The following is a 13,260-nucleotide window of genomic DNA, read 5'->3' as shown; positions in this document are numbered from 1 at the left end:
GCTGCACGGGGCTCCGAGCACCCTGATCTAGGGTAGGAGTGCCTGTTTATTGCAAGGGGGTTGGACCAGATGGCATTTAAGGGGCCCTCCCAACTCTATGATTCTGTGCTGATTCTGTGATGAAGTGCAGCCCGGCGTCTTTGCAGCACAGTTCCGTGGGATGCCCGACGAGACACAGCCCGGAGCCGCGGCCCGCCGCCACACCTCTTCCCGCCCAAAGGGGGCGCCCTGCGCGTGCCTAACGGCCGGTGCAACTGTACGGCCGCCATTTTGGGCTCTGCCTGAGGGAGGCGGCGCGGCCACTTCAGTTCCGCTTTTCCTTCTTTCTCTGGGAAATCGGCGCCGGAGTCTCTCGACGCGAAGGGGCTGAGCCAAAGGAAACGTGTAGGCTTCTGAGGTACGGGCGGTGTCACGGAAGGGGAGGAGCCGGAGAGACGAGCGGGTTGGGCCCGGGGGGGTTTGGCTTAGAGGCGTGGCTGCAAGTGATTACAGAAACTGCAGGGAGGTGTGGCGATGGATTGGCCTGAGGGAAGGTATGCGAGGGAAGTGCTTAAAAAGCTCATAAAGGTTCATATTACAAAGGTTTTCAGAAACGAAGTTGATGCAAGGAATGTATTCATTAAATCCATCACTAGAGGCCAGAGCCAGATCGCCGGTGGATATGGAGGCATTGCTGCCCAGGGCAGGGCGAGATTGTAACCAGCAGAAACCAGGAATAAAGTACATTTCAGCCAGAACTCCTCATATACTCTTACAGCCAGAGTTTTGGAAACAATCTAAAGCCTCTCTTACATAATTTCCTTTAAGACAATCTTAAAATCCAGCTAAACAATGTAATAAAATGAAAATCTGCATTAAGCAAAAACATGCAAAACTTTAGAGAAAAGTAAACCAAACACAATTGCAGCTAATTTATGTTATTTGCATTTTTCAGGAACTTTGTGGGGCTTTTTGATAACTATGGCATGTTTAAGTAACTGATCTGTGGAGTAGAATCAGTTGCTTGCTTTTGGGAATCATGGAGGTTTCCATAGGAACCAGTTTAAACCTAGTATTTATTACTTCATGAAATCTCAAGTTTCTGGACAGATTTAATTATTTTAATTACCAAAAGTTATTCTGCTACCTATTAGTAGACCACCTCAATTTTCAGTGCTTTTTTTTCCCAAATCGTTAAGTCTCTGCTGCACTGTTGCACCAAATAATTTGATTCCACAGCGTGGTTCATAGTGCTGCTCTTTGGATGTCAGTCTCACAGGGTGTGTTGTGCAGAATCTCTGAATTTCAGTATTTCTTCCTCAGTCATACAGGATAGGGAAGACCATCATCAGGACAAGTCATTACAGCTAGCGTAGGTGTTTTAGTGGTTTATTAGACATCTTAATGTACTTTAGCAAAGCTACTTAGTAGCATTAAAGATAGGGCATGTAAGTCACCTACTTTTGGTACCTCCCTCTTGTCAGAGACATTCAGAACGGTCTTTTTTGAACACTTTTCCATGATTTTGAAGCCTAAAAACTGCTTACATCACTTTTGAGTAGAAAAAGGGGGTAGGGAAAAGAGAGATGTAAGGAAAAACTAGGTAATGTTTTTGTAATGCTTGCTTTTGTTCATTGATATCATCAGTTGGAAAAAAACGATCATTTCTCCAATGGATATTTATTGAAGTACTTTCTATAGAAAATCAAGTTTATTGTGACTAAATCACATTTTTATCCTATGTTCTTCCATTCAGACATTCACAAACTGCTCCATCTGTCATTAGACCAACACAGTAGGAAACACAATAGCACAGATATATTCAGGATGATGTTGCTTAACAGAAGTTTTCTTTTTTAATTACATTAGTAATTAATTAGAGAAGTCTTTAATTACATGACATAGTGTTAAATGCTAAATAAGAGAAAGATGGCAGCAAAAAACAAAAACAAAAAACAAAAACCCCAATCCACCTTGTGTTCTATTTCTACAACTGTCAAAATTGCAGAAGCAGCCCATCTATTAATTTCTGTTTCGTGGGGCATGAGAACATTTTGCAAACGTATGAAAATTTCTACAGTGTCTCACATTGAGCTTAAATGCAGGATCCTTTGAAAATTTTAAGTCTGACTTCAGCACTAGTTCACATGCTAATAACATATAATTGGGATGAGTAAGGGTTAATACATGGATGTTCTGAGAAGTTAAAGGTTAATTGTGCTTGCCAGCGTGTCAGCTTGGAATAGGAAGTCCATCAGCCTGCATTTTAACAATGCAGATCATGTATGTCAGATTTTGAGAACACAAATTGTATGCAGAACCTCTTCATAGCACTGTATCTAATTTTCAGTAGAATATACCTTAATTTCCAAGAACTTCTTTTCAATGCCATGCAGTTGAAACCTCTTCAACAGTACGATGGTTACACGTTTTCTGTGTTAACTGATGCACATTTTTGTGTAAACACATTTTACATTATTCCTTAGAAGAAAGTATCCCAGTTAATGAGCAGAACTGCAACAAATCTCTCTGTGAAGTTAATCCAGAGGCTAGTACCAAATATTTCTGGTTATTTTAATAATCTCAAGAAGTCACAGTGCCTCTTAATGGCTTTTGTTTGAAAACATTTTTGAAAATTCAGCCATTCTAACCAGGAGGATTCATGAGCTTTTTAAGAAAACAAAATGTGGTTTTACAATTTATGTCACTACATGAACTGGACCAGTGCTTGGAAAAAAACAATTTTATTTTTTCTATGGAAAGAGATGGATAGCAGCATAGGAACTCCACTGGAATATTTAGCTGTTTAAGTCAGTCTATACTTTAGTTCACTTTGTTATTAGTACTCAAGTTCATTTTTACAGAGAGTACGGAGTACTGTTCTTTTAAATGCAGCTTACAAACACGAGCACTTCAGCTACCTGAAATGTTTGGCATCGGGCTTTCTTAAAAACAAGCAAACAACAGTGAGCTAATGTTCCTTCAGACATCTCTAATTTGAGTATGTGCAATTTCATATCTATTTTCACTTATTTGACTTGGGGTTTACATATACAGTTACTTAAACAAAAATACTTGTAGGTGCTACATAGTTTGTTTTAAAACAATCAAGATTTGCAGTGGTTAGGCATCAAGAACCTTATGGGGTTTGTGCGAGACTAATGTCTTCTCTGAAGAGCCCACAAGCTAATATTTGTAAGATTAACAAGAGTAACTTAGTAGTTTAGACAACTATTTTCTTAACTAATGACTGACGTAAATCTGAAACATTTCTTGCAGTACCAAGAAGCTGTTAGTATGATTGAATTGTGGTGAAAACAGAAGTACAACAATTACAGAAATACATGGAGGCAGACAGGGCAAGTTTATTGAGAGGCTCTTAAGCTTACTTTTACCTATTATGTTTTGAACTATGAGTTCCCTTCACAGCATAACGAGTAGTGTCAAGTATTTTGTTAATGCTTCAGTGTGATTATTTAGAATTGGTTGTGCCTTCCAGTCATTCAGCATTCAAGGCTTTGAAGAGAAGCTGCTGGCAAAGCAGTACTATTTGCAGGGCTGGTTGCAGATTTGAGCACTTCACAGTGGAATTTCCATGCGTTGAAAAACTGAGATATATCCATTTGCTATCTATTTTCACTGTTCGCTATCTAATTATCTATTGTCAGAACATCCATCAGCAAGTAGTAGTGGCTTGGGACACAGCTTTTTCTAAAACATGATGAGGTTGCGGGTTTAATTTTTTTTTTATTAAAAAAAAATGCTGCTTTTGTTTAGCTTGAGCTGCTTGGTATAGTGTGGGAGATGAGAAGTTAGTGATTTTGTGGGCACAAGGGTGGTTTTTCATCAGGGAAGAGACAATAAAACCTCTCGGATTCTTGTGAATTCGTGCCCTGGCTGAATCGAACCATGGGAATCCAACTGCAGAAGATGTTTGCAAGCAGCAACACTGGTGAAGCTTAATGTGTTTTGTAATTTCTTTTGAGAAAACAATCTTAGGTTCAGATAATTCTTGGTGGTGGACAGGTACACAGCATAAACAAAAACACACACAGGGACTTCAGGTCGTTTAACGGGTCTTCAAAATTAACCCATATGTTATAACTTAAGACTTTCTTTACGTTGTAAGAGGTTCTCAAATTGCTTGTGAAGATGATGCAACAGTAAATGGAGTTGCAAAAGCACAAATCTGTATTAAGAATGCAGACAAATGCAAGAGCATTTTCAACCAGCTTCTTTGGTCAACACGCAGTATTGCAACTGCAGGAAAGACTTGATGGATAGCTAATTCAGGGCAAACACTGACAGCATGTCAACTGGACAGCACACCTTTTGAGAGGCAGGAGAGAGAAACATTATTTGTATAAGAAACTCATTTCTGCAGTTTCAAATTTAGGCTTGAAAATGGAAGATTCCTCCTCACTAAGATAACTTAGGCGACAATGAAAGATAAACAGATTATTGAAGATAAACTTTAGATGAAAGACAAAGCCTGAATTCAGAAAGGCACTTGGACTGCAGTAATATGAGCTAAAAAGTGCAGTGTAAAGTAAAAATACAGCAGGAACCCTCACGTTTGTTAAGAAATATTTCAAAAGAGGGAGATAAGAATTCCCTGTTCCCTACATGCAGTTTTGCTGGTGATCTGAAAAAAACGAGGCATACTGCACTTCCTGATACAAACGTATGATGAAGTTAATGAAATATGGCCACTTTAACTGCATTTTCAAGTATACCACTTCTAACTGTATTTTAACCGTACAAACTAAAGCAGCAAGTAGAAATCACATTTTCCTTCTTTGAAGCACAGGAGAGGTATGATTGTTTGGTATCTACTTAGAATTCCCAGTCTATATCGTGTTGAGTTGCAGTAATACATCCAACTTCAGCCTCAGCTGCTGCCGAGGGCAGCGTCAAGAACTCTGATCTGCTGTTTTGAACAGGGGGCGGTAATAGGGACAGTAGCGAGTTCTGGGTTTGTTCTTTTACCTATGAAGAAGAAAAGTTAATCAAAAGAGAGCTGCAAAAAAGTCTGCATAACCTTGTGCCTGACTTACATAAAAACATGTAATAGTCGTAGAGCCACCTTCTTGCACGTTCGAGTATTGAAAACAGGGTTAGAGGTTTAGCTTTCCTCACTCCAAAGAAAATTGAATTTGTCTTTCATGACTAATTGCATTAGCTATGGAATTCTGCTGCTTGAAATCCTGAATATTTACCAATTTTGTCATCAGTTAGGCTGACCTAAGTTAAACCAACATTATCATATTTCCAAAGGGAAAATAGATTATTCTAATGATGTGTCCTTTTATAAAAGCTGTCTGAAGCAGATGTGCTGTTATGTGATGGTTTATGCTTCCAGCTGGCCTAAATATTTTGTAATCCAACTCTAATATTTTAGGACTTATTTTGATTATTTTTTATTTTATTTATATTAATAAAAATTTAGTGAACTCACCTGTTTGAAGAATGTATGAGAAAGCAAACTGCTTGCTGATGGCCTGCATCATAAAATGAACAATAGAATTATATTTTGCAAAGTTAAATTACTGCTCTTGGGAAAAGGGATAGTCTGACATATCAGTTTAAGCTGTGTCATTATTAATGCATGTGATCAAACGTGAATCATGAGAAAGGCAGCATAGAATTCCTATGTTCTTTGTCACAATTTGTAATGAGGGCACTACTAAAGAGATGAGTTTACTTTTAAAGGTTTTATTTTTTATTGTTTTACTTCTTTGCTTAAAGAGGGACTTTATGTCTCATTCAGAAAAGGCATCGTACTGAAAACATGTACTTAAATTTGCCATTTTTTTCTTGGACAAAGTACATGTTTAAAATTACTTTGACTTGTCTAACTGCAATACAAGATAGATTCATACCGTAAGAAATTCAGGCCTTGAGGGAGTCAAACAAAACTTTAAAAGCATGGTTCCTTTGTCAGATAAGACAGTTCTTAAGGAACAAGACCAAAGGTAAGGGTAGGGTTTTGTGTAGTAATTCTGGTCTGAAATTCTGATTGTAATAGTATTCAACTAATTACTGTATCCTAAACCGTGGGCTTGACTTGGTCTAAGACACAAAATTAGTTCTCACCAGAGCATTACCTTTTCTCAGGGTCCTGCTGCAAGCAAAGTTCTACCAAGTTGTAGAATGCAGGGGAAAATGTTTTGGAAGCAGGATTTTGTAGTCTTTCACTCGTCATTGTGCGTGTCATACTCTCACTAATTCCAGAATCAACACCTGATTGGGAATTCTTCATTCTGGATTCCCCATGGGGGAAGGCATTTATATCCCAAGGATAGTATGTGGGACCTTTCAGCTTCTGCAGCAGCATCTGGCAGAAAGGAAGAGCGGTTCTATGAGTGCACCACCCACAGACCGATTCAGCCTACGCTGTGAATCTACAGGAAAGGATTATTTACTCTAGCAAGAAACATGCAGGTTTGAAATGACTAGAAGCGGCCACCATTTCATCTGCAAAAGCACCGGTTTATCTCGGTACTGCTTTATTTAAAAAAAGAAAAAAATCTCAGTGTCCTTTGAAGTAGAAATGGAGTTTAGCATCATACCTGAGTGCGCGGCATATCTTGAAATGGAACGTGTCCATTGGCTAATTCACATGCTGTTATTCCCACGCTGTAGATGTCAGACTTCATATTATACCCAGACAAATCCTGGGGGAGAAATAAAACTTTAGTGGACCACTGAAGCTGCTGATGGATGCAAAAGGAAACACAAAAACCAGTGTCAAGACAATTCTAAAATTCTGTCATCCACACAGGACTGAGGCAGTTAACACATTGAAACGGGCTTTTTTTCAGAAATGTGATGTTGCACTGAAGACAGGATCTGCTCTAGTTTTCACGAAGAGAATTGGGCAGAGATTCAGTTGTAAGCATCACCTTACCAACAGCCTCAAAACCTATTCTCTTTAGGAGAATCACAAATTCAGTACATCTGGGTTTTTTTGCTTTGTTTTTAAGTTGCAGTTCAACAGTTTCTATTGCACTTCTTCAAGCAGATCTAAGATAGAATTCAAGTACTTCCTGTTACCTTGGAATAAGAAGAATGAAGCGTATTTTACACTAACCTGTCTCAGTAGTTCAGGGCTCAGCCAAGGAAGTACAGATGTACTAAACTGAGGGAAGTCATACACCACCTTTGACTTTTGTCCATTGTTAACTAAACTGTAGAGGTTGTTTAAGCCAGAGAGATAAACCAGTCCATCCCCTGAAATCAGAATGTGGCTAGCTTTAATATTCCTGTAACAAAAAGTGGTAAATTTTAGTTAGACAAATCACTCAAAGCACTATTAAAGTAGAAATACGAAAATCTTTCATTAATTTATATTGAGGGGTTTACACGCAGTTGTGTTTAGCAGATTATTTTCATGGGTGGTCTTCACTTAACATGAGTGGTCTTTCTAATACACCCTGAGAGATAGTTAGCAAGAAAAACTGACTGCCAGACATCAGAGAAGGGTATTCTTTCCTTCCCTACAAAGAGGGTAAAGTAAGGAAGAACTTATCTATCCTGCTATATTATTCAAAAACAAACAAATCTAACAAAAAACCCTGCTGCTGCACTGTGCATCTGCTATATGAAATATATGGAGAAAGGAAAGGAGACAACAGTTGAACCAAATATGGGTTTTGAAGTGAAACTAAATTCCTAATAAAGTAGATGCTGTAATCTGATTCTTACTGATGGCATTGACGTTGTCCTACCTGTGAATGTAGCCATTCTGGTGCATGTAATTTAATCCTCTGATTGCACCAAACAGAATGTTCCCTATCAAAGCTTCACTCATTCCTTCAGGAAAGTAAGTCTTCAGCAGGTGTCTAGCAGAACCTGGGAGCAAGGAGAAAAAATATGCTAAGCCTAACAAACCACCTTAAACTTATTTTTTACACCTCTTTTGTTGTATACATTTGCCAAGAAAGGTATTCTCACCTTTATATTGACTATGGTACATCAGGAACACTTACATGGATGCAACTGAAGCATCCATCAATCGTAAGGATTGCACTCATGTCAGGCTTGCTAACTAAAAGCCTATGCCAAGCCTGCACTGAAACAGCAAGTTTTCTATTCTGTAAGGTCAAATGCGTCTCCCTCTTATTAGTCCATACTTTGTGGGTATTAGGATTAAGTGAAATTTAATGCAGTTCAAATGTCAATCTTTTCGGGGGAGGAAGATGATATACAGAAGACTTATCTAAACAAGTGGTTTGTGAAAGCGTGTGTCTGTTGGGGTTTTTTTCTTTTTTTTTCCCCTCTCCTTCTCTATGAGACAGGAGATTCTTCAAGAAAAAACCCTTGTCAACTGCATAGCCCAAATTTCATCAGTCCTTTTCCTTATTCCAAAATTTGCAGTTAGCAGTTCTTACCATAGGCCATGAATGGAGAAATGACCCAAAGCCAACTACCAGCTGTAAACACTGTCCAAAGCGTCATTATGTTGGGATGCTGGAAAAAGTGGGATAAAACCACCTCATTCTATGGAATTAAATGAAAATGGATGTATTAATCACAAAACAACTGTCCTACTAAGAACATTAATTGTGTCAGTAATCAGTAGAAAAAAACGCCCAGTGTATTTATACTAAATTGCATGTGATGAGCATAGCTGCAATAGATATCCAAATAGCTTGTATGTAACTGCATTTTTCTGAAGTCTGCTTTGTTCACAGTCCTAAGTTTTGCTGTTAAATGCAGAGCACAAGATGTGTTTCAAAGGAAGAGTTATAAAGTTCCATGAGTATTTCTAAAACACTTGTCAACAGTTTCTTCCGAAAGCAATCTTTCCAATTTATACATGCCTTTTCTATTCCTTTGAAGAGAAACTTTGAATTCAATCACCCAGTAAAAGCATGAAGGCTACCTCAGTTTACTAAACCCTTACGTGTTCAAAAGTGGCTTCAGAAGTGCTGTTGCTTTACCTGTAAGGCTTTCAAATGCTCTTCTGAGCAGCTTTCTAGGTCTGTGATCCTTACGGCAACTTGTGTGCCTGTAGGGGTATGCCGTGCAAGGTAGATTGAAGTTAAGTTGTTGAATCTCCTTCCTGAAACCAAAAGTTGAAAACTTAATATTGGAAAATGTAGTAAGTCACCACATAATTTTCTTTGTAGTTCTTCACAATTCTGAAGTTACAGTGGATAGCAGCATGATCTTTTCTTTAAGCACACCAACAACTTAAGTAGTTGGGGCAAAATATATCCACAAGTTAGGGCTTGGTTCTGCTATTTTTAGAGCAACAAAGGACATTTAAACATTTGTCGGCGTTAGTAATGTGTCTACATTAACAGCCCTTTAAGTGCACACATTAGAATAAACAGGAGAGATGTGGACCTGTTAGAGAGCGTCCAGAGGAGGGCCACAAAAATGATCCAAGAGATGGAACACCTCCTCTACAAGGACAGCCCAAGAGAGCTGCATTCTCCCTGGAGAAGAGAAGGCTCCAGGGAGACTCAATAGCAGCCTTTGACTATCTAAAAGGGGGCTACAAGAAGGAAGGAAGGGTACAGACTCTTTAGCAGGTCTGTCAGGATAGGAAAAGGGGAAATGGTTTCAAACTTAAAAAGGGGAGATTTTGATTGGACGTAAGGAAGAAGTTATTTTACAGTAGGGGTGGTGAGGCAGTGGCACAGGTTGCCCAGAGAGGCGGTGGATGCTCTGTCCTTGGAGACATTTAAGGTCAGGCTGGATGGGGCTCTGAGCAACCTGATATAGATATAGCTGTCCCTGATCATTGCAGTGAAGATGGACTAGGTGACCTTTAAACGTCCCTTCCAAATCAAGCAACTCTGTGATTCTAAGCTTGCACAGTGGGATTCAGTGCAGCCATCATTAAGACAATCAAATCAAGTAGCCAAATGACAGGTTATGATGTTACTTAACATTGAATTTATTGTTCACATGCCATAGATTTTATGCAAATTATGTCCAAATGCATAAACATCAAAAGAAAAATTCAGATAATTGTTAACTTGTCTTCTATTTTAAAGCAAGCACTAACTGAAACAAGATAATCTGTATTTTTGTCAAGAATATAGTAGAAACAAGAACAGTTTTAGTCAGCTGATAATACATTTTCCAAACAATTTTTACTGCAGTTAGCAATAGCTACGGAGAGAAAGCATCTGCAAGAACAAGGAATATTTTAAGGTACAGTTGTGTTACCTATTTCCACCTGGAGTTCATAGTGAGAGACATTGGAAGAGCAAAATATCATTTCATTCCCTCCTTTAGATGGGGGAATCCAGGCTAGCTCAGAATCAGCCTAACAGTGGAGAAAAATACAGTTCTTAGAATTACTGTTGCATTTATGTTTAAAATGAATGCATAAATAGCATCAACTGGAATGCTAAGATCAAGTACTGGAGTCAGAATATTCAAGCTGGTGCTTCTACCACTACACTGAGAATACATAAATAAGCTACTGGGTTTTTTGTTTTGTTTTTAAACTAGTAAAAGATTATGAGTAATCTTTAGTCAACTGCAGTCATCTTCTTAAGTGGAAGCCCCAAAGTACTCTAGTTATTTCTCCTCTTAGTATTTTATTAAGTGCTTGCTAATGAGATTTTTTTTCCCACATGTACAACTTTGTACTGAACTTCGCCAGTTAATGCTTTTTTTTTTATGGGTTTTTCTTACCAGGGATTCATGGCTGCTGCTCTGGGATTGCTTTTCTGGTTGGATTGACTCAACTGGTGTACGTAGAATACAGGAACAGTCCTTGAGAAAAGAAACAAGTGAGTTGTTAGTGGTCTTGCTGCAATGTATTAAGCAAGGCAGTGGGAAACCACCACAAGTAATCCTAAGCTGTAGTTCAGAAAGTTTTCATCTACAATTCAGACATTCAAGATGTTAAGAAATAGTATAGAGCATATGGTAGGCTGGGAACTAAACAGTCTTCATCAAAAACTGATACAAGGAAGTTTCAACATCTCAGAACTGTGGAAATCCCCCTAGGCAAAACATTTCACAAAAACCCTTCCACTTTAAGGTATCAGTGGCTAACAAGGTACAGCTATCAAGGATTCCCAAATACAAACTTACCAAACAAGACATGGAACCGCTTTAGATGAGGCGAAAAGTCATACACACCCATTGATCCTAGAACAATTAAAGTAGCAATGTAAGATTGTCCATGAACCCATGATGAAAGTAAGTCTTTTAATAACTCAGAATATTGAGGCATTCCTCTCAGTTGTGTCACACATTGAAACTTCTGCAGTGCTGGGAAGACCTGCTTTTCTATTAAGCCTTTAAGCAGTGTATGGATGTCAAACTCTGTAACCAAGTATATGCCAGATACATTCCAACTTCAAGGTTTCCTTTTTAATTCATGGCTTTAGAGATCTTATTACCATTTCTGAACGAACAATTTAATTGCAAGTCAACTGCATAAGTGCAGAAAATAAAACAGAAATGGATTTGTGCATCATTAGCAATTCATAAGAAAGAAAAAAAACAACTTATTTTAAAGAAGTGCAGCTGTGTGCAGCTGAACTAGCTCACAAACCCCAGCCAGAAGCTGTTGCACTTTACATTTCACAGCTGAAAGAAGGAATACAATTGTAGGGAACTTGAATAAGAAAAAGAGGGGAAACAACTGTTTTTTTTTTCAAATCAGCGATCGCAGAATCGGCTCTCAAACTCCCCCACGGATCAGAATCACTACAAGTCTTCCAACAGACTTTTTTCTGTCCAACACACAGTGAGGACAAAGAGAGATGGTTATGTCTAATAGGCACATTGCAGCTTCCAGCATAAAGTGGGACCACCTCACTTACTTTAAGCTACCTGATGGTCCACAGGGAAGTCTTCTACCATGCTGAATCAATCCTACTTGACAGCTGACATAAAGTCAGCTGTTGCGGGTTGTTCCATGTTAACGTGTAGTTATTGCTTGAAAGTTAACTTCAGAAAGTGAACTGCTACATCCAAACCCATAATTTTGTAAATCAAGGACCTAAACTTGATTATATCCTTCATTAAAAGTATGTATGCTCTTTAATCTAAGCAACACTGAAAAGTGAACAAGCACCATCCAGCCATCTCCTGTCAAATACCTAAGCCACCAGTAATCCTTGCTATTCTTACCCTAAACAAAATGCTTGAAGGTATGTTGTAATTCCTTTTCAAATATGAAAAATTGAGAGATCCTTAATAGGTATTTATCTCTATTAGAAGGTCAGGGCTTGACTTACCCACTTCACCAAAGAAGTAGTCCGTGGCAGGGTAGGAAGAAAATGCAGATACCTCAAGACACTGGCCTGTTCAGTAGTGGCTACTGTGTATCCTTGTTACACCTGGAAAAAGAAATCTTGTTTCATTTTACAAAACTAGTTACTCTGTTGCTTGGAACACAAAGCCACAAAAGCTAAGGTGAGGATGTCGTAATAACTCGGGTGTGCTAAAGTGAAATCGTTGGATAACTTGTTCAGAGCTGTGCAGGAGTACCACCAGACAGCAGAGGTGTCCCTAATCCACATTTGTTCTAATAACGTTGTTTCTTACTTTTTTTAATTCCGCTGTTTAATGTTGTGTCCACTGTCATTATGGCTTTGGGTCAAGTCCCTAACCTAAGCCTTTCCTTCTCCTGCAGGTTGTGACAGCGTGCACGGCTGAGCTGACCGTCATCACAGCTCAGCTAAAGCTTCGGATGCAAGTTCCATCAATTCCCGGAAAGACGTGAGCTGCGGAGGCCCACAGCCCAGGTACCACCACCGTTACTGCTGCTCTGCTGACGCGGGGCTGCAGCTCTTACTTGAGGGTTTGAGTGGCTGAAGAGGTTCGAGTTAAGTGATCTCTGACAGATACCGACTTGAAGTCCTTGACAAAAGGAGCGCAACGCGAGAAAGCGCGCCCAGCCTCCCTCAGTTCAGCTCCCTTCAGCTCGTACCTTTCCCCCGCGGCGCCCAGCCCCCGCCTCCCTCAGCCCCGAGGCGGCCGGGACAGCGCTACTCCTCTCCCCGCTCCCGGCCCGCCAGGCTCCCCGACACCAACTCCGGAGGCGCGGCCGGCTCAGAGCCCCTCGGTCCCCAGTGCTGCCGGGAAGCCCCAGGGGAGTGGGGAAGCGCCGGCTTGTACCCGTCGCCGCAAGCCCGGAACCCCGCGGAGCCGCGACGGTTGGCGGGGCCTCAGCAGCGAGCGGCCCGGTGTGCCGCGGGGCCGGCCCCTGGCGGCGGGTGGCCCAGCCGCGCCGCGCGGCGTGCTGGGGCCTGTAGTTCCGCCACGACCGGGCGGAAGTCATCGGCGCGCTTCCTCGGT

The 13,260-nt window shown here is 40.1% G+C and overlaps 2 protein-coding genes across 12 annotated transcripts in view; one reads left to right on the top strand and one right to left on the bottom strand.

Annotated features, from left to right (window-relative positions):
- The first annotated feature begins 279 nt into the window (after window positions 1-279).
- Window positions 280-13,260, top strand: part of TRAK2 (trafficking kinesin protein 2) — a 43,565-nt gene continuing 30,584 nt past the window's right edge. For 3 of the 4 annotated variants that reach the window (XM_040703900.2, XM_046943921.1, XM_046943919.1), the window contains exons 1-3: window positions 280-397; window positions 10,642-10,736; window positions 12,596-12,707. The gene's annotated coding sequence lies outside the window, so the exon portion shown is untranslated. The remainder of the gene's footprint in view (window positions 398-10,641; window positions 10,737-12,595; window positions 12,708-13,260) is intronic. The other variant, XM_040703898.2, reaches the window with a different exon arrangement.
- Window positions 1,644-13,180, bottom strand: STRADB (STE20-related kinase adaptor beta). Of its 8 annotated transcripts, none has more exons than XM_040703907.2 (13): window positions 12,893-13,180; window positions 12,198-12,299; window positions 11,044-11,100; window positions 10,639-10,719; window positions 10,165-10,264; window positions 8,925-9,046; window positions 8,373-8,481; window positions 7,710-7,833; window positions 7,073-7,244; window positions 6,552-6,656; window positions 6,087-6,316; window positions 5,438-5,480; window positions 1,644-4,968 (listed from the first exon to the last, which is right to left on the bottom strand). In XM_040703907.2, exons 3-13 carry the CDS (start codon window positions 11,053-11,055, stop codon window positions 4,816-4,818), a joined length of 1,251 nt encoding a protein of 416 aa, XP_040559841.1. In that variant the 5' UTR covers window positions 11,056-11,100; window positions 12,198-12,299; window positions 12,893-13,180; the 3' UTR covers window positions 1,644-4,815. The 8 variants fall into 8 exon arrangements, with proteins under 8 accessions (XP_040559841.1, XP_046799881.1, XP_421938.3 ...); XM_046943925.1 differs by having other exon boundaries at window positions 8,373-8,451; XM_421938.7 differs by having other exon boundaries at window positions 13,081-13,180.

Source organism: Gallus gallus, chromosome 7, assembly GCF_016699485.2.
Source record: "Gallus gallus isolate bGalGal1 chromosome 7, bGalGal1.mat.broiler.GRCg7b, whole genome shotgun sequence".
Taxonomy (NCBI): domain Eukaryota; kingdom Metazoa; phylum Chordata; class Aves; order Galliformes; family Phasianidae; genus Gallus; species Gallus gallus.
The sequence above is the reverse complement of the archived record's forward strand: the minus strand, read 5'-3'. Positions and strand labels throughout refer to the sequence as shown.